The sequence below is a fragment of the Pseudorasbora parva genome, chromosome 9 (genome assembly GCF_024679245.1).
Source record: "Pseudorasbora parva isolate DD20220531a chromosome 9, ASM2467924v1, whole genome shotgun sequence".
NCBI classification, from domain to species: Eukaryota; Metazoa; Chordata; class Actinopteri; order Cypriniformes; family Gobionidae; genus Pseudorasbora; species Pseudorasbora parva.
Genome location: NC_090180.1, coordinates 42210401 through 42237268, shown reverse-complemented (window position 1 = coordinate 42237268; position 26868 = coordinate 42210401). Strand labels below are relative to the sequence as shown.

At 37.6% G+C, this 26868-nt stretch overlaps 2 protein-coding genes across 12 annotated transcripts in view; one reads left to right on the top strand and one right to left on the bottom strand.

Moving 5' to 3' along the window:
* The first annotated feature begins 1066 nt into the window (after positions 1 to 1066).
* Positions 1067 to 8793, top strand: LOC137089188 (delta-like protein C). Its single transcript, XM_067452706.1, has 6 exons — positions 1067 to 1118; positions 1209 to 1294; positions 1397 to 1645; positions 4304 to 4364; positions 4442 to 4699; positions 4911 to 8793. Exons 2-6 carry the CDS (start codon positions 1244 to 1246, stop codon positions 5117 to 5119), a joined length of 828 nt encoding a protein of 275 aa, XP_067308807.1. The 5' UTR covers positions 1067 to 1118; positions 1209 to 1243; the 3' UTR covers positions 5120 to 8793.
* Positions 8794 to 9223: 430 nt separating this feature from the next.
* mbnl1 (muscleblind-like splicing regulator 1) overlaps positions 9224 to 26868 on the bottom strand; it is an 80117-nt gene continuing 62472 nt past the window's right edge. For 5 of the 11 annotated variants that reach the window (XM_067452692.1, XM_067452691.1, XM_067452690.1 and 2 more), the window contains 10 exons: positions 24845 to 25015; positions 23458 to 23709; positions 21589 to 21828; positions 20600 to 20653; positions 19582 to 19732; positions 18109 to 18144; positions 15126 to 15217; positions 14624 to 14668; positions 13974 to 14045; positions 9224 to 12502 (listed from right to left, as the gene is read on the bottom strand). In XM_067452692.1, coding sequence (XP_067308793.1) covers positions 13989 to 14045; positions 14624 to 14668; positions 15126 to 15217; positions 18109 to 18144; positions 19582 to 19732; positions 20600 to 20653; positions 21589 to 21828; positions 23458 to 23709; positions 24845 to 25015 — 1098 coding nt within the window. In that variant the 3' untranslated portion in view covers positions 9224 to 12502; positions 13974 to 13988. The other 6 variants (XM_067452695.1, XM_067452696.1, XM_067452698.1 and 3 more) reach the window with 6 other exon arrangements.

Below are 26868 nucleotides of genomic sequence, written 5' to 3'. Positions count from 1 at the left end.
TATTCTGACTAGAACTGAGTATGACCACGCCAGGCTACTTCTTTTAAAATATTCACAGAAAATATTCTCACAACAAATTCAGTTTTTTTCAATATTTTGGACCAAAATGTATTTTTGATGCTTCAAGAGATAATTTCAATTAGAGATTCTAATATATATATATATATATATATATATATATATATATATATATATATATATATATATATATATATATATATATATATATATATATATATATATATATATATATATATATATATATTAGAATCTCTAATTGATATTATCTCTTGAAGCATCGAAAATACATTTTGGTCCAAAAATAACAAAAATTACCACTTTATTCAGCATTGTCTTCTCTTCCACGTTTATGTTCAAACCTCAAATAAAGATTCAAACGGTTGTGAATCAGTGAATCGATCAATGATTCGGATCACCAGTGTCGCGTGATTTCAGCAGTTTGGCACGCGATCCGAATCATTTATCGATTTACTGATTCACAACCGTTTGAATCTTTATTTGAGGTTTAAACACAGACAAGGAAGCAAAGACAGTGCTGAATAAAGTGGTAGTTTTTGTTATTTTTGGACTAAAATGTATTTTCGATGCTTCAAGAGATTCTAATGAACTACCTGATGTGACATATGGACTACTTTGATGATGTTTTTATTCCCTTTCTGGACATGGACAGTATAGTGTGCATAGATACTTAGATACACTGTCGGACTAAATTTAAAATATCTTAAACTGTGTTCTGAAGATGAACGGAGGTCTTACGGGTGAGGAACGACATTAGGGTGAGTCATTAAGGACACCAATTTCATTTTTGGGTGAACTAACCCTTTAATGTGAACAGTTTGCTAAGTTTCAAAATAAGATTCACTGATTAATTTAGGCCATCTGTTCTCAGACCTTCACAGAAAAATCTGTTAGCTATACATTACAACATATGTAGCCTATGTGCACCACATACACCATGATGTTTGGTGTTCAATGTTCAGAGATGTTTGTCAGCTTTATTTGCATATACTCCCACTCTGAAGTCCCTATTTAAACTACAAGCGCTCTGTACACTCTGGAGATAGGACTTGTTTTCCTTTGAGAGCACCAGTCTAAAATTAAGAAATTTTACATTGCTTATTCACCTTTTAACTTCTGTATTCATTTTCAGTCGATTTCATTGATTGACACATTTATTTCCATATCAGGCCTTAGGCCTTACAGGCAGACAAGAAGACGCACAATGGCTCCATTTTTATTAACCCACATGTTAGTTTTGATATCAGCGCAACTGGTGAGCATTTCTCATACTTGAATTTATGAGTAATATTTTTTTAGCAAATGTTGTAACGATACTGTGTGTTGCTCATATACACATCATATTATTTTTTTATAGGTCAAATCATCTGGTGTGTTTGAGCTGAAGGTTCACTCTTTCACAACCACCAGCAGCAGCAGCAGCGTGTGTAAGGAGTCCAGAGACTGTCAGGTTTTTTTCCGTGTTTGCCTGAACTACACACAGGATGTCATGTCATATAGGCTGGCATGTTCAAATGGCACTGGACTGACAGGAACATTCAGCACAGACCAGAGCTCCATATCCACCAGTGCACCAATAACTGTGCCCTTTAAATTAAAGGGGCTGGTGAGTAGCTCAAAATGAGTAAACACTGACAAATACTAATATAAATGATCATGTATATAGCATGCTACATATTGCATAAACTTTGCATATGCCATACACAACAAATGTCATTATTAACCAAAAGATATCCTGAAATAATCACAAAAAATAAACGTGGCCACCGTCAGAGTCTTTGTTTATCCAATCAGAAGACTTTGAGACGGTAAATCATTTCTCGGTTCTCAAGGGAGCCCATATATGGCAATCAGGAAGCTGAGAAAGACAGTTATCAGCTTGTCATGTGAGAATGCTATGCTACCATTGCATTAATTTTGACCACTAACATCAAAATACCAAAGTAGATTTGAAATAAAGAAACTTTTCTTTGATCATGCAGGGAAACGATTCAAAGCCTCTGAGCATTGACAACAGTGTGATCTGCTGATTCCTAACATTTACAGTAGCCATAAAGCCGAGAATTGGGTGGGTTGGTTATTTGTTAAAGAAACATTTTTTATCATGCTGGTTTCTTCACAACTCTTTCCATGCTTCACACCTCTTCACCTGCTGGTCACAAGTCTTCCTTCCTAATATTGTGTTGGTCCCCTTTTTGCTGCCAAAACAGTCCTGACCCATCGAGGCACAGACTCCACTATATCCCTAAAGGTGTGCTGTGGTATCTGGCAGCAAGATGTTAGCAGCAGTAAATTGTGACGTGCGGCCTCAATGGATCAGACTAGTTTGTTCAGCATATCCCACAGATGCTCAAATGGATTGAGATCTGGGGACTTTGGAGGTCAAGTTAACACCTCAAACCCGTTGGTGTGCTCCTCAAACCATTCCTGAGCCATTTTTTGGCGTATTATCCTGCTAAAGGAGACCACAGCCACCAGGGAATACTGGTTCCAATGAAAGGTACGTGCATGTCAAAGTAACATCCACATGGATGTCAGGACCCAAGGTTTCCCAGCAGAACATTGCCCAAAGCATCACACTGCCTCCGCCAGCTTGCCTTCTAACCATATAGTGCATCCTGGTGCCATGTGTTCTCCAGGTAAGTGATACACACACACCCGGCCATCCATGTGATGTAAAAGAAAACATGATTCTTCAGACCAGGCCACCTTCTACCATTGCTTCGTGGTCCAGTTCTGATGCTCACTTGCCCACTGTTTGTGCTTTCAGCGATGGACAGGGGTCAGCATGGACACCCTGACTCGTCTGCGGCTATGCAGCCCCATACACAACAAACTGTGATGTACTGTGTATTCTGACACCTTTCAATCAGAAGCAGAATGAACTTCTTGAGCAATTTGAGCTACAGTAGCTCGTCTGTTTAATCAGACCACACCGGCCAGCCTTCACTCCCCATGTGCATCAATGAGCCTTGGCCACCCATGACCCTGTCACCAGTTCACCACTGATCCTTCCTTGGCCCACTTTTGATAGATACTGAACACTGCAGACCGGGAACACCCCACAAGAGCTGCAGTTTTGGAGATGCTCTGACCCAGTCGTCTAGCCATCACAATTTGGCCCTTGTCAAACTCGCTCAAATCCTTACACTTGCCCATTTTTTCTGCTTCTAACACATCAACTTTGAGGACAAAACGTTCACTTGCTGCCTAATATATCACACCCACTAACAAGCGGTGTAATGAAGAGATAATCAGTGTTATTCTCTTCACCTGTCAGTGGTCATATGCCTGATCGGTGTATATATATCGTCTGTGGAAGGCGTAGGACCATAAAAGGTTTGTCCAATAATTGCCTTTGGTCTGAATGCACTGCAACCAAAACAGCTGCTAACTTTTACAGTTCCTCCTGAATCAAAACAAGCAGCTGTGTTCGCTGTGTTCACACTATAACTACTCTCATTTGGAATAGAACGAACTTGTGACATTATACTCTGAGTGGTTTGTGACTCGAATTTATGTGTTTCAATGGCAACATTATCAGCGCCAAAATTAATCTGCAGCAGTTGAATGAATTAATGATTGAATGAAGCTAAGGTTGTACAGGTCCATGTGCTCTTTAAGTTGTTTTTGTTCATCATTAATGTAATGTTATGTGCTTTGATACATGAGTTAGTATAACATCGTCTCCTCTCCTGAATTGTCTGCTCTCTGCTGTACACGTTTCTGTGTTTTGAAGGAGGCGTGGCTTTGGAAACGCTCTGAAGGGATGGCGGGATCTCATGCTTACAAAGCTAGCTTGCTTTTGCTAACCTCTCCGAAAAATCACCTACCCTACCTTTAATGTGCTATGTGATACTTCTTGCCCTTTTCTAGGCCCTATATACCTTTGAACACAAATATTACATCATGAATAAACAATAAATAAACAAACAATGTCCAACAATTAAGTAAAGGTTTTTGATATATGCATTGGAGCCTTGGTATATGTAACACAACTAATGTAAGTTAAGTTCACTGGCCATGTGTGCCAACATAATTCCTTTTTTTCTTACCCGTGACACTTAGATGATGCGTATTTGCACACCTGTCACCCAACATGACAACACTGACACCCTAAACTGATGCTCCATCCTATTTCTGATGAACTCCATGCACTCACACAACATCTGATAATAAATGAATTTGGAACATTTTCTTTGAGTGCGACGGGACAACTGTAGTGCCCAGTGTAACAGTGTTAAAACTACAACTGTCATTACAGGGAACTTTCTCAGTGATAGTTGAAGCATGGAGCACAGAGTCCTCCAATGATCCGTCAATGGGTATGCCCCTAACTTTTTTATTTATTTCATATTTCATTTACAGACAAGTTTTTAATAATGCATTTATTATTTTTCAGAGAACCTAAACAGTATGATTAACCACTTCGCCACCCAAATTAATCTTACTATTGGTGAGAAATGGTCCCAGGATGTGCATCTCGGAGAGCAAAGTAAACTACACTTTTCCTACCGTGCAGTGTGCGATGAGTTCTACTATGGGGATGACTGCACTGATTTCTGCCGTCCACGGGATGACCCGTTCGGTCACTTTAACTGTGACGCCGCTGGCAATAGAATTTGCTTGCCTAAATGGAAAGGCCACTATTGTGCAGAACGTTAGTGCTTTTTGTTTGTTGTCAATTAACATCAGTATGTAATACTGTATATCAATGTTTATTCATTGTATGTTGCATTTCAGTTACTTATGATGTACATAATTATAATTATGCAATAATAAGGAAGAACAGGACTAAATATCAAATATAGCCTACAGTAAATATTGCTGAATATGATATCTCATTCCTCTCTCTCTCTCGTTTTAAACAGCTGTCTGCTTACCCGGCTGTAATGAGATACAAGGTTATTGTGAGGCCCCTGGTGAGTGCAGGTGCCGTTACGGGTGGCAGGGCCCCCGCTGTGATGAGTGTCTTCCTTATCCAGGGTGCAGGCATGGCACCTGCAGAAAACCACAGCAGTGCACGTGTGATGAGGGGTGGTTTGGCCTTCTTTGTGACAAAAATTACAAAGATGAGTAATGAAATGTCAGAATTCAGAAATTCTGTGTTTTCCTGGTTAAGTGTTTTCATTTATAACAGGCTACTGTGGGGAAGATGATAATGTCTTTTAACAATAAACAGTGTTTATGGCAAAATTATCATTTTTATTATTAAACTTGTTAAAATGATGAGCACCGTTTTAGGCTATTTTTAGGGCCAGCGTGACACGTTTGCTGTTTCATTAAAACAACAAACGTGTTCTGCTCTGAATACATAAAGGAGTTACATGTACGTATACCCATCAGCCACGATTATGCTATAATGACCCCTTCTGGTAAATGTTGGAAGTACATCTTAAAAGCAGACAACTAATACTTTTTCCAGACAAAAAATATATAGGCTATTTATCCAATTTTTTTTTGGTTTTTTTTTTTTTTGCAGGCAACAAATGGACAGTAAATATTTAATCTTATAGTAGGCCTAGCCTATATATTCACTTCCAAATACAAGATGCTTTGCCATTTACCTTTTTTAAAGGTTCAGTTCATACAAAAATGAGAAGTCTGTAATATAGCTAAGTTACTCATCGTAATGTCGTTCCAAACCCGCAAGATTTTCATTGATTTTCAAATCACAAATGAAGATCTTTTTGATGAAATCTGGGAGCTTTCTGTCCCTCAATTGACAGCCACTAAACTTCCACTTCAGCCGGGTGCACACTGTGCGATTTTTGCCACGATTTGGCCGTCTGGGACAAATTTAGCAGATCCTAAAAGATTCCTCAGATCCTAGGCTAAAATCTGACGTCTTTGGTCGTTAGTTTGACATGTTCACCGGCAGCCGAATAATGAGCGCTGCGATCAAATTTTACCTTAGACGAAATTCTGGCAGTGTCAGAAGATTTGGCACACAATCCTGCAGTGTGACTTCTCCTACGACGACAGTCAAATATCTCAGTTTTTCAAGACAAACTATGACCAAAACGAGAGCTAGAGATTTGTTTGTAGCCAGCATTTCAGTCCAGCGTGTAATGCAGCTCACCGTCACCGAACGCGTCATTCATTGATGATATAAACTCCGGGTGAGTTTTCTTGCGCGCGTCCGTTTTTAGCGCGCCTTCACTATCGTGCAGTCTGACATTAATGTCAACTGAGATCTTACAGTGTGACATGGCGATCATGTTCGTACAGTCTGACAAGGGACATTCGCAAAGGATTTTGAAAAATCGCACAGTGTGCAGGACCCAGATGTTTCAAAAAGTACATAAAGAGATTGTAAAACTAATCTATATGATCTGAGCGGTTTGGTCCAACATTTTCTGAAGAGACACAGTTGCTTTATTTGATGAAACAGATTGAATTTAGGTAAACATGTATAGGTATCAACTCACATATTATTTATGACAAACGAAAGCTCAAGTAAGTTGGCTTGACCTGCGAGAACCAATGAGTTTAATTCTGGTGTAGCCTATTACACAGTTTGAGCTTCCTCGAGAACCAATGAGGTTCATTCTCACGTGTCATGCGCGATTGAGCTTCTGTTTTTGTTTAATTATCAATGTTTTCATGTGAATAAAAGCCTAAATTGTTCTTCATATACAACGTTTATTGTTATTTTTATTAATCCTCAATTAAGAAAGTAAAATATTGAGTAATTTTTAGAACTAGGGAGGATTTTTCAGGCTGAATGAGACCTCGCGTGCATATGGTTGCCAGATTATACATGTTTAGGTATAACAAATGACTGAAATCTGGCAACCGCAAGCAAGACTGCTCTTCCTTCCCTCAGACAAAACCAAAACCAGTGATTTTAGACTTGTCTTTTTCTGTCAAAGATATTGTAGGTTTATATAACGTTAGTCACAATGTAGGCTACGCAGTGACTGTGATGTACTCTAAAATACAAGCATGCCAAAACATCATACTTCAGTTCTCAAAAATATAAATATGTATTTATTTTTACAAAATGATTAGCCTTGTCAAATGATCGTTTTAACTTACTGTATTTGATGGGAAAGGTGACGTTTGCTAGAAGGATCGAGTGAACAATCTGTAAGCAACATATCTAGGGTTGTATTTTGTAATACAAAATAATATTACCCTTTGTCATTAGACACAATATTTAGCTTTGTATGGTACATGGAGTTTCCTATTGTTACTGTACTAGCATCTTGCGTTATCTAGACAATGCTGTCTCTCTTTGCCTAATCTTCTCGGAACTTTATCGCGATCGAAACGCAGACAGCTGCAGGTCTGGGGGGGGGAGAAAAGTTCCTGTAAAAAAGTTCCTGGTACAAATTGTTCCGGGTAATTTTGGTGGAAACGGGGCTTAAGAAACTTTCAATTAAATCAGAAATTGTTTTTAAACAGTCAATAAGTGGATAAAATCGCTACTTACTGTTTGCAGGAATACAGTTGTAATTGCCACTTTCTTCAGTTTAAGACGCTGAGCGAAACTTGCTTGAAATGGGCCTAACAAACAAACTATCTTGAATTAAATTGTCGTGGTATCCGATCATACACATCAGCCAAGACTGTTGACATTATTTTTCTGTGGGAAGCGTATGAAAAGTCCTCACGTCCCCTGCACAGCCTGGATCGTGACATATGTGTCCATGATCTGCCATTTTCTCTATCCTCAGGTGTCTTGTTTACCAGCAGTCCCGATGATCCGGCTACATCAGTTCCGCTTGACAATGAACATGTTTGGACAGATGCAAATGTTGGGGGCGTGCATATAAATGATCCCCAACGCTTGCGTCACGGTTGGGTTTATGTTGAGAAGCACTTTTTTTTTTCCGTGGTGTTTTTGATTCACAGTAGGAGGCAATGGTGTTTGAGACTCCCAGTATGTGATGTCCATGTACTGAACTCTTATTATTTCACTATGGCAGGGTTAATTACATTTTTCATTCTAAGGCACCTTTAAAAGCGTTATGGCTAATCATTCCTTCAAGCGCGTCAGATCGAGAATTGATCATCGAGGACAGTGTGTAAATGATTGCAGAATCAGTCTGCTCACCTGGATTTGAAGGTTTACCTTTTTTATTAACCGGTGGCTTGCTTGGCGTGACAGGGAGCGAAGTCGCGCAAAGATCTGTCTCGTTATCAGCAGGAGAAACATAATAATGTCGACAGCATCTAGGCGCTCAGTGCATTTTTCAAACTTTGGCATGTTTGCAGTATGACGTACTGACACTTACTCTAACAAACATAAAATACAATGTGGATACAGCTTGATTTTCTAAAACATAAAGTTTGGTCACAAGCTCTGGAAACTTCCTCTTAAGGCGCCATCTTGAACACCCCAGTGGTAAACAGATCTCAAGCAGGTTAATTTTCGTGTTACGCCGCACGTTTGAGCTTCCCAAGAACCAATGAGGTTCATTCTCATGCGTCAAGCACGATTGAGCTTCTGTTATTTTCAATGATCAATGTTTATGTGTGAATGTATGGATGCAGTGAAGGAGAACATGAAGGTAGTCGGTCTGAGAGAAGACGATACAGAGGATAGGACTAGATGGAGGCAGATGATTCGCTGTGGCGACCCCTGAAGGGAACAGCCAAAAGAAAAAGAAAAATGTTTGTGTGAACAAAAGCCTACATTAAGTCTGTTTACTCCTCATTTAAGAAAGTAAAATGTTGAGCATTTTTTAGGAGTACTTTATGCATGTTTTGCCTTATACTCTTGAAAATAAAGGTTCTTTATTGGCATTGATGATTCAGTGAAAAACCTTTACCACCCATGAAACTTTTCCCTTGCTAAAAAACTGACAATTGTGGAAGGGTGTTTGAATGCTTTTCCTTATATACTGCTCCAATTTATGTCTTTCAAAGGAAATTAAATATAAGAAACAAACTTTTAGCAAACAAGAGGAGTATACACACACAAGACAATGGGGTTAGTGTGATCAATGAACAAGACACCTTTGATCAAGTATCAAGGACCATACTAAACTTAAGACGAGAAATTTAATTTTAAACAACAAAAAGACAGTGTAGAAAAAGAAAGACATTAAAATCAACTTTTTGACTATAGTTTTCAGGCACATTACATTATAGATGAAAATGACCTTTACAATATGTAGCATAACATTTAAGGTTTAAGAAGGAGAATGAATAACCATCACCACACAGACACCTCTTGAGCAAATCCATTTTGTTTATTAAGGTTTTTTTTAAATTCATAACAGTAAGAGTCAATTCTAACAATAATAAATGTGCATAAAACAAGTCTTTTAGAATGCAGCACAATATCTTACAGCAACTATAAGCAAAGGGCAGGTGTAAGATTCCATGGAGGGCGTTAAGCATCCAAGCAAGTGCTTTCAGCAGGCAGGACCACCTGTGGTTTGACCGTTCAGAACGGCCGACCAGCTTTTAGGCATTGCGTTTAGTGAAGGAAAGTGATGCTTTGGTTTAATAGCTCTTGTGCAGCAACCTCGAATGAGTAAAACGCTGACCTCAGCGGAGGATTTGACAGTTACATTCATTTTGTTTGTTTTTTCCGTGTGTGTGGTCGGTGTCCTTTCCCTGCTGAAGGCACGTTACAAATAACAAAGCAACTCTTGTGTTGTCGTGTGTTAAGTGGACGTCTTTTGCTAGCGTCTAGAGTCGGTTCGAAGGCCTTTTTTATATAATTGTACTGTTCTTACGGTTATACTCAGATGGATTACCGGTGAACGCGCCGCAAATCAGGCTCAGATATCGATCGAGATACTTGATTTACACTATGCTGTGGCGATGATCGTTACGGTACTGTGAGAAATTAACTTATCTACGTACTTATCTATTATGAGAATTTTACTGTTAATTTTTATTCTTCATGCAGTTATTTAAATGTCCATCATATGACAAATACTGTTTTTGAAGGTGTATCTATTTGTAAAAAAACCCCAAAAAACAATTTCCCACAGTTGAAATCATGACGAGGCGGAGTGTACTGCCAATTCGGACTCTCTGTAGCTGTGCAGGCAACGCGGAGCTTTATTTTTATTAGACTTTTTTCTGAACGTGATGGCCGGAAATGATAATAAAAGAGCTGTGCCGTATTTCTGCAAGCATCATTTGTTAGCTGGACTATTATTCTAGTTCTTAAATTATCCTAAGAAAATTTCTCATAGTTATAGAATCTTTTATTATTCAAAATAAGATCTCAATATTATACATGTTCCTTTTCTTTTCTTTATATTGACTATGTACAGAAGTGCAAAAAGTCAACCTTCGTCCCTTAAGTTATGGCTCTCTCTCGTTTGCAGCTCGAGGCCCGACCCTGTGACCTCCCTCCTTTGTTTTTCATCTTTAAATATATTCAGAAATCTCCGATGCTGCTCGTTTTGGCCTGACATTGAGGGATTTTCTTTTCTTTTTTTTTGTTGAAATATTACAAGACGATTTTTCAATTCTGAAATGCATACAGTAGAAAATAACTTCTTTTACTCTAGCACGTACAATTGATACTTCAACCAGCTAATTGTAGACGTGGTCTTGATTTGACACAAAATAAAGGGTTAAAATATCAACCTTACCAAAGCTACAAATAAACTCTTTCTTTGTCGCTTTCACTCTCTTTTAAGACAAGATAAAACATTTTGTTCAACAAATTCAAAAACCAAAATCCTTAGAGCTGAAATTTCAAAAATTCTACCATGAAAACTAACATGAAGAATTAAGAATACAACACTACTATAGCTAAACATTATGAACTTAACATGATGTAAAAGAAAGTGACAGTAAGAAAAACAACATTTCATTTCCTACATTCTAAAACAGTTCTATGACAATATTGTCAAATACAAAAAAAAAAAAAAAAATCTTTATAGTAGGCTATGCCAACAATAACACAATATATTTCTAACAAAGGCTTTGAAACAGAGTGAACATTAAGTGTAACATGATTAATAAACACGTAAAATAAGAGTGAAGAATAAAATCTCATCCAAGTCATTTTTCATCTGTGATTGAGAGAATGTTTGTGTGGGTTCAAACACTGAAATATAAGGCTTTAGTGAGGAAACGGCAATGGCGTGCATCCTTTCAAGTCTGTGCACCTAAACCAGGCTGAAATCCAGACTCAAGCCAACGCGGATTTCCAGCCTGATGAGCCCAGAAACTCGCGTTCATTAGTATAATCTTGAGTCTGGTTGTGGCGCAAAAAACCCTTGGTTTCCTGGTTTACAAGCAGCCTTGTGTGTAAAATGAATCTATACAAACTATTCCCCTTTCGTAATCAGTATACCCAGTCAAAACGCGTTTAAATAAAAAATAAACAGAGGAAGAAAACAAAGACTTTGGCACAACTTAATGTTAAAAACGTCTCATTATATTCTCCGTTCCTCTTTTCCGCCGTACAGCGGCAAAACTACGGTGTTTAAAAGTCATGAAATATTCCAAAATCAACACAAATGAGAACTGAAGACAAACCCTGACCCAACACTAACCTCATCTCTCCGTGTACCTAGTCTCAGACTTGAATCTGTAACGAAATACTCAAGCAGTGCTTTTCCAGCATGAATTTTAGAGTCCTCACAAAGACTGGAACGCAAGCGCGACCGGCGACTGACTCTCCATACCTTCTCCGTTCCGCCGCGACATTCTCTCGATCAAGGCAATTTAAAGAAACAGGGCATTAGGAACAAGGCAACCCTGTTCTCGTAGGAGTCAAAAAGGCTTCATAGTTCTACAAGGCCTAATGGATGATCGACAAATAAAAATGGCACGTTTCATAAAAAACCCACACACTTGTGAAATTATGTATAAAAACAAGCGCTGTAAAAAACATTAATCTCTGGTAAACATAATAACACTGTTGATATAACACTCTAGATCTGTGTCTGGTATTCAGCCGGTGGTTATGGTACATAAAGCTTGCAAGAATGTGCTTTTGAAAGGTCTCAGGTGATCAGTTTCTACCCAAAACATTCATCTGTCAATCTCGACTCTGCGCTTACAATCTAGTTTGACTAGAAGCCAGAACTAAAGATACAGAAAACTACAAACATTTAATTATTTCGCTGGATGTTTTTGTGCCGTATCGACTTCTGATTCGCTTTTCAATTCAAGGTGCACCTTTGTAAACCATCAGACAAATTTCGAGGAAAGATAATCAAGGTGTGAATCACAAAAAATATCTCTTGGTCTACTAACGTGCCAAAACGGTGTTACGTCAGACGTGAAAATAACTTTTTCTACTAATCCTGGCTTGAGAGTAAAAATGCTGTCCTGTCAGGCATAATGATGTAGTTCACTCAAATTCTACACATCATGTGGAAGGACACTCAGTTTCACCCCAGCAAAACTCTACCATCACGTATGACCAAATTCTAATCTTCACTGTATATTCTATCCGCCGGTGATCTTGATGTTAAAATTTTGAATTTTGTTGGTTTGCCTTGTGTCCAGGACAACAGCACATTCCTTTGATCTGAGGAAAAGTAGAAAAATTATACGTTTAAAACACATGTGAATGAGCATTAAAGGAATTATTTAACAGCCATATATAACAATTTTGTCAATATTTAAATTATTTTGAAGGTCTTTTCCATACAATGACAGTTAAAGAGGCCTTAAAGAGACATCTGCACTTGGGTACTGTCTGAGTAGGTATTCCATTTGAATTTGAACTTAATTTGAACAACCGTTAAAAGTATGTAAAAAAGTATGTTCTATATAGTATGAGTGTATATCATATGAATGACATGCCATGTTGTAATTATCATGTGTCCTACCAGCATCAGTTACGTTCCTTCACCTCTATTTATAAATTCTGTCCTGTGGCCTCATGAGATAGTAAAAGTGTCCATCGAATGCACACTTCAGAATCTCGCCGGAAGCAGTAGGTCATCCGGGGACTGGAATACTATGTATTCAGACATACTACTCTGTTGGCATACTGTTTTTCGCATACTATACAATGAGGAAAATAACTATTTGAACACCCTGCTATTTTGCAAGTTCTCCCACTTGGAAATCATGGAGGGGTCTGAAATTGCAACTGGTGCATGTCCACTGTGAGAGACATAATCTGACTGGTCTATTGCACATTACGCCCAAAACACACCCATGACTCATTAAGAGAATAGAAAAAAACATTTTAGATCATGCGCCTGGCACGCAGATCGTATTTCCCGTCGTTAAACTATCAAACGTGGATTCTGACAAGCCCTAAGTGTACCTGCGCCATGCACTTTAGACCATGAGCGTTAAAATAGGGCCCAAACTCCCTCTGCTGTGGCTTTGTAAATTAGCAGATCTTTTTCATGCTCAAACAGCAACATTACAAGTTGAAAAACATTATAGGTCCTCTTAAAAAACACCATTAAAGTAATTAATGTGACTTGATCATTGTATTCTAAGTGTTCTGAAGCCTTGTGTGATGAACAGCCTGAAACTTGAACAATAGGTGCCATATGTTTTCATTTTGGAGCTTGGCACATGAGGTCATTATAAACTGTAGTTGTATAGAAAGGAACTTCTTCAGAATCGTCTATTTGTGTTCTAACCAAATATGACATTACTTAATTTTTTTAGAATTTTTTGGAAAGTTAAAAAGTTATTTTCCATTCAATGACAGTAATATGTCATCTTCAACTGCATCATGTGCCATTTTTGTTATATTTGGACATATGCGATTAATAGGAACTGTAGTTGTACGGAAAATAACTTCTTCAGATTTTTTTCCAGCAAGTCATTTCATACCCGCATAAAAGTTCTATGGAAAAAAACAACCACATGTGGGTTTGAAATGACTTGAGGCTGAATGAGAGCAAACAATCATCAAAATTGCGTGAGCTTTTGCTTCAAATGAAACATTTCAATTTCTCAGGCAGGCAGGGAACAAATCCAGCAGTTTCTTGAAACAATGAGAAATAGAAGAGAAATGTGTTACCACTCACTGTTGTGGACTGGAACTACATCTGCGTCAAGTACTTGTGACTAGTCAGATGCTCTGCAGATATTATTGGAATCTGAGGATGAACAGAGAGAAATGCATGAAACGATTCAGTGTGACCTTTTATTATTATTATTATTATTTTGTTTATACAAAAAAATCATTTCAAAGACTAAAATATGCTCCCTCACCCTCACACCCTCCCCATGACCGTTAAGAAGAGAATAAATCAAACACAACACAAATTAAGAAATGCCATTAAAGAAAACGACGAACCATTGCTTATTATTAGTATAAATCTTGTCTCACGTGAGGCAGGGAGAAGTCAGTGATTTCCCATGCACATTCCGTTTTTTTTCCAACTTGTTGACCTTTACGTTTATCTCAATAATTGAAGGTATTTTAAATAGTCTCTACTCATGATTCAATCTATGAAGAACCTTGCCATATCTGTAAATCGTATCACTTAGAACAGACTATTATGTCATGGCGGCCTGCAATGCAACGCTGCTTTGTATTGATCATACGAGCAGAATTTAAGCTGGTGGAAACTCTTTTCCGTATCTTAATCAGCAACAAAATGAAGCAGGAAACAATGAAGCCGGCAAAGATGTACCCGAAGCAAAACACTAGGAAAAACTACCTCATACATACCAATTGCATGTATTCGTTGGTAGTCAGCTTTGATAGAGAAGAGTCCTCAAAATAAAAAAGGACAAGAAAAACAATATTAAAATGCTATTTATAACCGTCAAATATAACATGAAATACTATATTGGTGCTTTAATAGAAATTTCAATTCTTATTTAAGCTTCAATTACATTTAACGCCACTTTCACAGCGCTCAGGACTAATTTTACTGAAGTTTGTGTAAACCCTGTATAGAAGGTACTTCAAACAACTCAATTTACTTGGTTTTCCCTCAGCCAGTGTCTGTAGTGAGAAAATTACAGGTCAAATAAACATTTTTCATTGCGATTCTGTTGTTTGAAGCACCATAAAAAGTTTACGCCTTATCAAAAACCTGTGTAGGCCAACAAGAGGGAGAGATCACATTGGAAGGACCCCCATCCCTCAGACAGAAAGAGAAAGATAGAGAGTGTGTGTATATGTGTGTGAGAGAGGTAAAGAGAGAAAAAGCCATAAAAGAGCAAACCTGATTGGCTGATGCAGATGCGAAGGGAACACTTGTGGCAGATGTGGTTGCTGCGGACACAGCGGCCGGGGAAGCGCCGTGCATCATGGGAACTTTTCAGAGGGAAAATGGTATAAGCACACATACAGGGAGTGTGGCCAACAGGTGCACAAACATGATGAGTGAGTGGACACAGAGGGGTATGGAAAGAAAAGTGAGCATTGAAGGTGATATCAGCAAACGGCAAACCAAAAGTGGTGGCAAGATTGTTCTAAAGAAGACATAAGGGCAGGTAAAGTGTCTTATGAGCCAACACATCAAGAGCTACAAGAAGAAGGAAACAAAGGCATGGCATAATAAACTTTGCATTTAGGTTTCAGCTTCCATCTAGTATAGTACATTTACGTTTAACCCCTGTCATGATTTCTGTTACTTGAACATCATGCTCAACACTGATTATCTGAGCTACACACAAATGCAGTGAGAAATAGTATCAACTACAAAGTGTTAAATTAAATATGAGGAGATAAAAGGATAGTTCACCCAAAAATGAAACTTCTGGCATTATTTATTCACCCCCAGTTCATTTCAAACACATATGTTGTATTCTGTGGAATTTATAAAGAGAAATTTTGTGGTTGTTATTCTTTAAAGTGCCTGTATTATGCCATTTAAACCTCATTTTTGACTGATTTTTTTTTTTTAATATAATTTTTTACTTCATCTGAATGGTATGGGACATGGTAATGGTTTTGGCACTTGGTAAGTGAAAACAAAAACTTGAAACCTGAAAAAAGTCACGCTTATACTCCTCGTGGTCAAAAAGAAATGCACTGGAAATGAATAGAAGAAAAATGTAATCTAGTGGAAATCTTTGGTACTGCTCCCAAATAAAATCTTACTGAAAGCTCATTGTTTGAGATATCAAGCTAATATGTGAAACACAGCTTGTTCAGATGTATGTCTTTCATTATATTTTTTACAGTGTTATGCTAGCCTGACAAGCCAGACCCACATCAAGATGTTTGGTCTGGAAACTCACCATAGACAGGGCTCAATCCGAGGGGCGGGATAAACGGTTGTCTTTCAAACTCCCTCTGCACGCGATAGGATAGCGCTACACCAACCAGAGCAACGACGGTGAAGGGGAGCTCGCTGACTGATTGTGATGAAACATTCGCCGTATCCAGTCGGCTAAACTCCGAACACATCTTCCCTTTTTAAGAATGACTTCAGTGCCGCTCTTTGTTCTTTACTCAGAGGAAAGCTTAACTCCAAATCTTCCGGAGGCGCGGGCAGAGCTGATTCGAAAGACCGCCGCCGTTCGCCAGTTTCTGTGTTTACTAGAAGCACGCAAACGCAACTCGGCCGTCGTCATTATGGCCCCGCCTGCCGACTCTATACACGATGTGATTGGGCCGTCCAGATTCTGAGGAATACAGCTCAGATAGGAATTGAGAGTTCCTAGACGACACTTGCAGGCAAATTAAATTTGCTGCCGCTAGGGTGCGTCTAGATTTCTAGGCTAGTGTTATGCCAAGTTCACAATATACGATTTTCAAACCGGTCGGACACACTGCATGACTATCTGGAGTAGCATTCAGTCACTGCTGTGTTCACGATGGGATGGCGACAGGAGGTTTCACACTGCGTGACTTAATCACAGACAACTCTCTCCAGTGCGCAATCTACGTTTCACAACCAAACACACATGAGATTTCTCAAGTACACAGTGAGATCACGTGTCCTTCAGACCGGATCCTCGTGTGAGACTGTAAAAATGATAAACTGCAGAAAGTTTGCGCTTCTAATTGTCTGTGCGTTGATTCGCAGCGAAAAGGAGAAAAAGAAAAAAAGATTACGGTGGAGGAAATGCTTAGGGAGACGGGGAGCAAGGATTGTGTTCTGTAAAGTCAGTTGAAGGTAAATAAATCATTTTGCAATGTGCTGCTGTTGCGGCTGATCAAGCAAATGTTTGAGATTTGTTTCTGTTTGATAGAATTGTCAATATATCTATTAAAATAGTGATATTCCGATCTCCTTCCTGAACCTCCCGCTGCCCTGTATCTTGCTCTCTCATGGGCTGTAGATCATCTTTGCCGATGTGTTTTTCAGTAAGAAGACATTTCACACAGCAGGAGTTTGAATCGTTGGCGATTCTTTCAGATCGCGTCTTTGTTCATTCACACCCCGTGATTGTCACTCGTGTGTGCGATCACAGATTTGCCTGATTTAGAGCATGTGTCTGCGATTTCATAAAACCTGTCAGCGAGTCAAAAAATCAGCCTAAAATTGGGCAGTGTGACCGTCTGATTACGGTCACACTGAATATTACGATCGAAAGGTAATATTCGAAAAAGCATAATAGAGGCACTTTCAATATCACTCAAATTTCATTCCTCATTCCGCACATTTGATCATGCATTGATACAATTAATCAAAATTTCTCCTTTTGTCATCCATGAGGGTGAATGAATAATGACAGAAATGTAAGTTTTAGGTGAGTTATCTTTTTAAAAAGCCACCAAAACCCACAAAAACGTCACACAAAATACTAGAATTGCAACTCACAGTAAAGAAAAGTATTTGTGTATATTTAAACTCAACATGAAATCAAAATGCTTCCTATTTACTTTCTTAATATGCATGATGCAATGATGCACATTCATTTGTTAAGATAATTTTTCTGCCACCCCATCCAATTCATTATTCAAGTATCTCAAAGCCGCTTTTCATAATCGCATGCTGGATAAGTCGTGATGGATAAAATCAAGTTCTGCCCCTATTTATCTTCTTGAATATTCCGCTTCACTTGGAAATATGTCATATTAAGGAAGTAAAATGTATTAAAAATGCTGTTTCATGTTGACTTTAAAATCACAGGTATATAAATGCTTCACATGTGAAGCGCTAACAAAGATGCCCAGTTATCAATGGCAGGTTGTCGGCCATGTGGATTTTGAGGGTGTTACAACAACTAAGAGGACGAAGTCTAGAAACCTACCCACGCTTGCTGCAGGGGTCATGCACAATATTGAGCCTGCCCATCATGCATTGCAACAGGAAGTGGATTGGAAAGGGAGAAGAATCACAACAGCCCATCACAAGGTTGGTTAGAGTGAAGAAATCATAATTAAAGGAAGACAATAATCATTACAGTGATACAGCATGATGTCCATAAGAGACCAATTAGTTGACAAACCATGAACTCAGGAAGGGAAAATGTGTATTTGTGAGCTCACAGAAACATGTATATATGATTATCATAGTCATCATAGCAGACATTAGTATGACTGAGGGGCATCCCAGGGTTATTGGCAACTGTATTTTGCAGTGAAAGCCATGAGCCCAACTGTCAGAGTAGTAATGTGATACAATGATGAGGTGATACAGAGAAACTGACAGACTGCCCCATTTCTTATTGCTCAGTTTACTGTGTGCATAATGCAGGGCTCCCACACCTTCTGACCAAATGGTTTTCAATAATCTTTCCAGGAGTTTGAGATTATTATTATTTTTTACAATTCATTTTAAAGGAGAGACTACTTGCACCCAGTGTAAAAAGCATAAATATAGTTATTTTATTTTGAATATATAAAATAACAACAAAAAAAGAATGTATACAATAACAATATATACAAAATACAAACAGATAATGCTTTAAAGTAATAATTGTAATTATTATATTTATATTATAATGTTTGTATGTTACAATAAATTATAGCATACTGTAACGCTGTATTATATTTTTAAAAATGTACTATAAATATACTATATAATATATACATTATTATCTCATATATATATATAATTTTTATTTTATTTATATAATTATATACATGTATAAAATATAATTAAATAACTATATATAGTTATTTTATATTATAGTTATATTTGTATCATTACAATAAATTATACCATACTATAATGTTATACTATATTTATAAATGTATAACATAAGTATACTACATATATTATAACCTTTATATAATTATAATATATTTTATTATTACTAAAATATTGTTATATAAATTATTACATTTTTAATAAATATATATATATATATATATATATATATATATATATATATATATATATATATATATATATATATATAATACAGCAAAAAGTACATACATAGTAAAGAAATATTTACAAATATATATAAATATATGACAAAAAAGTGTTTATTATACATTTATATTATTAATAACCAAATATTGATTATATTTTACAGTAGCATGTTACTATATAAAATGGAAATACTTTATGTCATTATTTAAGTTATTTAAGGCAGGGTGCAATACATTTTCCTGATATTCCTTTGTTATTTTTTTATTTTTTTATGGCTGTGGGAACCCTGTCTCTGTAAAAAAACAACTACAAAAAAGGCATTCCCATGTCTTTGTGCATCCCTCACGGTGTAGTAAGGTCAAAGGTGAGATCAAGGGGTGGTCAGGGGTGACAGAAGTCCTACCTGATGGAATAAAGGCCTGCTGCTGAAACTGCATGTTGGCCAAAGCCTGCTGGTACTGGAGCATGCCAGTACTGAACATGCCCGTGGCACCGTTGGCTTTCTCAAGCGCAGGCCGCTTTGGTAAAGGTGGCATGACACTGTGAGGAATTCCCTGCTCCGATAAGACCACAGGGAAGGGGGGTGGAGGAAATGGGGAACAGGTTGGGACGTGTAGAAGAGAGTAAAAACAGGAAAGGAACAAGAAAGAGACAGAATTATCATCAGAGGGCAAACACATCACAGGGCTTGATTCTGACAAACAAGCAAGCAAGCGGCAGCTAATACATTTCTACGGCACAAGCAAAAGCCAAAGAGCCAGTTTCTCTCGCTATTACTTAAATTAGCACTGAGCATCTGTGATATACATTATTAGTTTAACATCAGGAGAATATTAATTCATTAACACTACAACATCCATACTGCTAACTCAATGCAAATGAAGCAAGCGTAGCACTACTCAAATGTTTTGCAGACAAAAGTGACGAGAAAAAGAAAAAAAACGAAAAAAGAGAACAAAAAAGGAAAATAAACTGCACTGCTCACTCCATGATAAGTGTGAGAAAGAGACTAGATCTTTTCTGTTGCTTTGGTGGTGGAGCTTTAGTGTTCTTCTGCTGCTACCCCTCCCAAAGACACATGCACTATACAGAGATACTAAACATGCACCCTATCAAATGCTACAGACATATAGAAGCCATGTGACTAGAGTTTAGAACATCTGGCCCTGTCCTCACGCCCTGGAATAACACACGTGTGATGATCTGATTGCGGCACACTCGCATATCTTGTCCCCGGTTAAGGCCGAGTATATGCTCGCCACAGTCAGTTGATCACACGACATGGTAACATAGAACACAACAGAGGCATTAAATAAACACATAACAAAAGGACTATGCTTGCAAATTATCTTTCTTTTTTTGTTAATTAAGACACTACAATAAAGCAACATGCCAAGCAAAAAGGTGAAAGGTCATAGTACCAGGTCAAAGGTGGCTTCGAGGGGTCGCTTCAGTGATTTGACAGCCGACTGAGTCTTAATTAGCAGGCAGCGAGCACATGATGGCAATGGGCCAATGGGGTTCAAGCGCATTAACATAAACAGCAAGCAGAGGTGCATCATGGGGGCAGCAGTGCATTTTGGGTAGGTGAGAAAAAAACAAATAAAAACAAATCATTGGAATGCAGTATACAGGGGGATATCAGGACTAAGGCATGCAGAAATACAGTCCATTCTGTTTTAGGAAACTCTGTACTGAGATTAAGATTAACAAGTACATCAATTATCGTAACATTTACAGGGTTTCATTGACAATAAACAGTTGTGTAATATGTCAACATTGCGCTGGATTGCAAACATACATTTAATGTGCAGAAATGATCAAATGTTACATACAAATAATTATGACACTGCTCTCTGCTCGACAGGATGATGATATTACGTATTTATGCAGTTCAAATGGGAATGGCAATAATTTAAGGTATAGAAATATAATGCATAAGAAACATTCACAAAATGCTCATAAATCCTTATTTAAAGACTCCTGATTTTTCTTTTAAATGCATACTTTTTCAAATGCCACAGAAATGTCAATGTTAAAGGGATAGTTCACCTAAAAATGTAAATTTACTCACCCTCAAGCCACCCTAGGTGTGTATGATTTTCTTCTTTCAGACGAACACAATCAGAGTTATATTAAAAAAATGTCCTGGCTAATCCAAGCTTTATAATGCCAGTGAATGGCAGCCCAACATTTGAGGTCAGTTTGAAGCCAGAACATTTTTTAATATAACTCTGATCGTCTGAAAGAAGAATGTCATATCCACCTTGGATGGCTTGATGGTGAGTAAATCACGGGCTAATTTTCATTTTTGGGTGAACTGTCCTTTTAATAAATAAGCGATTCATTCTACAGTACTATATAACTCTGTGTGTGCATGTGTGTGATGTACAGTAGAGGATGTGCTCACCATGGCAGCGGCGGCCGTGGCCTGATTGACCTGGTGCTGGGCTGCTTTGATCTTGGCCTGCAGATGTGCAGGAGGGTGGAAGTATTTGCACTTGTCTCTGGAGCAGCGGCCCTTTATGTAGTCCATACACACCGTCACTGTGTTGTCACTGGGGTCGATCATTGTGCTGTCGGCGGGGTGGGCGAACCTGCAGTCCGTCTCCCCGCGAGAGCAGTTGCCACGCTGGTATTCGCGACACACCTGAGAATACACACAAGCATGACGCATCACATTCACCGTCTGCATATTGAGAGATCGCAAAGTTTTGGGTTTGTGTTTTGATAAAATGTGCACTAATATAGTTTCATTAATGAAGAAAACCCTATTGCTAGCCTCTCCGAAAATTGCAGACCCTACTTTTAAAACATTTACTGGTGCATACTTCATACTGCTACACATATATATCTTAAAAAAAAAAAAAACAAGTAGACAGTATATAGCAGACACTGAATAGTATGAGGTGGGCAGTATGTCATTAATTCAGAACATAGCCAATATAGCACTCTCTCAGATGGGGAAATGTGTTTTATTATCCAGTGGTCAGCAGGGGGCAGCAGCCCCTTTATTTCTTAAAAACGACCCATTTTGTCACCGTAACCTACCTGCATGCATTCAGATCTTTAACGTGCATACCAGGGGTGTCCAATCCTGCTCCTGGAGGGCCACTTTCCTGAGGAGTTTATCTCAAACACACCTGCATGGAAGTTTTCAGTGATCCCGAAGAGCTTGATTAGCTGGATCAGGTGGTGTTAAATAGGGCTAGAAATAACCTTCCAGGAGCAGGATTGGACACCCCTGGGGCCAGTTACATAAACATAGCCATTATGTTAAGACTGTTGCTGTGTCCCAATTAGCCTACTTATTCTATGCCATAAAAGTATGCACTATTTTTGTGAGGAAAAAGAACATACTTTTGAGTGTGTAGCAGAAGACTATGCAAACTTTGGGATGTACTACTTCATCTTTAACGGATGCTCTGTCACTTAGTTATGTGCATCCTGTCCTGTCAATCATCATGTCACAGTTAAAATCATCCACATTCAATGTCATTTATTTTCATAATTCTCCAAACTGTTTTGGAGAGAAATGTAGTAGTAGCAATGATCTGCCATTCGTGGGGTTTTCATGTGGATACTCTCCTCGTGTTTGAAATGTAATGATGCATTTAAAAGTTAACAGCCAAGCGTATCATTACAAAAGTTCACAAAACTGTTGCAGATTAAATATAATGAGGATAACATTGAATAACTATCTTTTCGTCAATTTAAATGCTGATAATTATTAACTCAAACCCCTTTATCTAAACTTTTCTACTCAACCGTCGACTCGCACATCCGTCTTGTTTGTAGTTTTTTAACAATTTTATCCATGTTTGTAGTTTTATTTGATTTCTCGTCCAATTTGCAATGGATTGTGGGTAATTTCAGCCGTTAAAATGCGTACGGATCTGCACTTCGGATTCTAGTCGGAAATAGTAGACCATCCAGGTATCTTTGGAATACTATGATTTGGGACATACTAATTATTTTTTCAAATACTATTTAGGATGTGTATGAATATGATAGTGTATGAATTGGGACACACCCAACTGTGACCAACTAGCAGTTAGTTAGGAGTAATCAGTTCTACTTTTTGGCATAAATCTAAGTTTTTATGTAACTGACTTAAAAAAGATTTGAACAGAAAAAAATGTAAGACTAACTTGTAAGACTAGTCTTAGGAGTTTATGCAACTGGACACTGTTGTATACGTGTGAAAGAAAAAGATACTGATTTGGTGTCTCAGTATGGCAGTGTGTTATGACCTCATGGCCCTCTGATGCCCTCATACCTCCAGGCGGTCTGTTCTGAGGAGTTTCTGGGCTGCCACTGCTGAAGCAGCAGCGGCTGCGGCGTTTGCAGCGGACGGCATTGATGCCACTCCAGGGTTGCCCGCCATCAGCACAGGTGCGCTGGGCAGGATCTCTGCGGACATCAGCCCAGGTGACACTGGGCCCAGGTACGGATTAAACGCAGCCGCAGCAGCCGCTGCAGCAGCTGCACTGGCATTGGTTGCAAGGCTTGGCGTAACCGAAAACATAGGCTGAAAAAGACAATAAATAACAACAAATTCAAATTTATGTGACTTATGTAAATACAATTAAGAGTGAAAAAAATTATGATTATGACTATTATCCTTGCTTACAAAAAAAGTACTGTGGCAGTACAGAGTTAAGATATAACATTATCATCATGACATTGTCTTTTTTTATTAATCATTTATGACATCAGTAAATATATATATAATACATTGATATAATATAACATAAATGATTATAGCTTATTACATGAATAAATAATAACACATTATATTAATAATAATATTAAAAAAACATATTACCCATATATTATACTACAATATTTTCAGGAATGGTTGTTGTAGTAACACGCACGACGAAAGGAGTAGAGAAAAAAAACAGTCTGTAATAAAGCCTGTTGTTCAGGCAAACTTAGGCAGATGGGAACAGGGAAAACAGAACCAAAGCACACTATACATGTGACAAATAATATATATGTAATTATCATTTATTATATTAATATAATAAATGATATTAAGAATATTGAAAAAACACATCACATGATAAATGAACTTAATTAATACAATATAATTCATTGAAACAGATTTTTTTAAGGGCGTTTACACCAAGCACAATAACTATAACAATGACGATAAAGGTATAGTAAAAAAAAATGTTTTATGAAAGAATAGACACACCACAACTGTAACAATAACGGCAGAGAGAAACAATATAGTTAGAATCACTTTCAGAATACTTTTTTTTTCAGCTGATGAATGATAAAAACACTGACAGCCAATCAGAATCGATCCATAAATAGATCACGCACTTAACGTGGCAGACAACAAAACTGTAGCACGTGCTTAGAATAACCAGAATGATATCGTCAGTTGGTGTGGATGCTAATACAGTTATCATTATAGTTATCGGTCTTGGTGTCAACGGGCCTTTATACTCCAAAAGCCAAAGGTCTCTACCTTTTGGGGCCATTATATATATATATATATATATATATATATATATATATATATATATATATATATATATATATCATAATACAAATCATGCTTACGCTTATTTACAAAAAAAATACTTATCTACAGAAATGGCCTGTGGGTAATCTCTCTCTAAAGGGGGCAGGTTAGAAGAATTGAGCCTCACCATTGGCTGAAGCTGACTTCCAGGCATGATGGCATTGGCTAGCTGCATCTGCTGGGCAAGCATTGCCATGTTCTTCTGCTGGATCAGATTGTTACGGCCATTTATCTCCAGCTGTGTCTTCAGGTGAGGAGGAGGGTGCAGGTACTTACAGTTCTCTCTGGAACAACGACCCTGAGACAGAGGAAGAACATAAAATGAGATATATTAGACCTCTTGTTTTATTGAGCCTGATTTAAACTGTACTTATACAAATAAAAAAAATAACAACATAAAAACTAAAATTAACATCTGAATTAAAATATAACAACATAAAAATGCATAATCAATATTCTGTCATCATTTAATCACCTTCAAGTTTTTCCAAATCCATATGACTTTAATATTAAAATTTGTTTATTATTATTTCATTTCATTTTTTAAGGAGTTATTATGCAGAATAAAATGAGGGTGAACGGGTAAACGATGACATTATATACATGTTGTGGGTAAACTAACGTTTTAGCATCTTATTTTCCCCAAACTTCCAAATGTTGTTCTGACCCACTGAGCAGATATTATTGAATCTTTATCTCTCTTTACAGCAAAGTAGACACATGTGAAAAGTCCAGCTTTTTAAACAGTATCCAATAAAACACACTGCAGAGAAGTACAGTAAGAAGTACAGTAACACAAATCAAAATAAGCAACTATTAAGGGTAAAAATAAATGAATACAATATAATTAATTGCAATTTATATAAATGTTTAGAAACTGCCTGTGAGTAATCAAGGGTGTGTACCAATCAGACTATGTTTGCATCTGAAAAGGAACTGCATTAACACTAATGGCATGCATCTGGCATCTCCTGTTCTGGTTCATTCACTCTGTTAGGGTTAGTGGATAAAAGGAACACCCTGTGCCCATTCTAGCTGACAGTATTGAGTGCATGGGAAAGCCCTCTGCTCTAATGCAACTTTGCAGCTGCTTTCAGCCCATGTGGACTCGGCCCTGACAAAATGTCATTCAATTGATTAGCGAACTATTGATTAACTAGCCACATCAGTGCGAGAGAAATTCATCTGATGAGTTTATGGATCTACAGTAACCCCGTGTGACCTGAGATGATGATGAGTGTCTGTATGTGGGCTGCGTTGGCGAGAGTATGTCCAGTGCAGACGGTCATTAACCTGCTCTTATCTGACGCTGTCATCATGTCAGTCTGCTGTGACCAAAATAAAGTCCTTTGCCAATTTCTGTGGTTAAATATTCAATTATCTCAGAAACCAGCAATTTAGGAACAGTAGTGCACTGTGCGGACCAGTGGATGTATCCTATCTGGATGACCACACACGTTTCTGGAAATGGAATTTACTTCTCCCCTAAACTCACAAAGCACCCCCCCCCCCAAAAAAAACCCTTTGATGAAAGCATTTAAAATCAATAATTTTTTCTCTCTTCCTCTTCAATCACTAAAAGAGAAAGCAGTAAACTGAAACTAGATTTACATAAACCAAAAAAAACAAAAAAAAAACATTTATAACTTTACTAATACATTTCATAATGTAAAATTACATTATAAACATTTTTTTAATTATTGAAATACAGGTGTGTATTTATTCAAATACACACAAGTGTATTTGTGGCATCTCATTATGCTGCACAACCTTGTTTATAGATTTTATAAAGCAGATAATAACCTAGCCTGCTTTAAATTTTGCACTAAAGTTCTGAAAGCAGTATTTTATTATAAAATACGGTTAATTCTTGTCAAATTACTATAAAATACAGTTTAGTTGTTCATTTAAAAAATATTGTTAACTGTTGTAAAGCCTTGGACAAACAATAAAAAAAGCATCACCATTCAATAGTTTGGGGTCAGTAATATTTGATCATGCTTTTGAAAATATGCTCACCAAGGCTTTATTTATTTGAAAACCTGTGTGATATGCTGCATTCAGCATGCGACTCTCACACTGCATTATGGGTATTCTCTAGCCGTTGAGCACACATCCGTTGTACACTTGTCATTGGCCCTGTCCCAAATG

Excerpts from the sequence above, each read along its gene's own strand:
- LOC137089188 (XM_067452706.1), top strand. The coding sequence starts at position 1,244 with ATGGCTCCATTTTTATTAACCCACATGTTAGTTTTGATATCAGCGCAA. Across the intron at positions 1,646-4,303 it reads CCTTTAAATTAAAGGGGCTG|GGAACTTTCTCAGTGATAGT; the intron begins GTGAGTAGCTCA and ends CTGTCATTACAG. Across the intron at positions 4,700-4,910 it reads AGGCCACTATTGTGCAGAAC|CTGTCTGCTTACCCGGCTGT; the intron begins GTTAGTGCTTTT and ends CGTTTTAAACAG.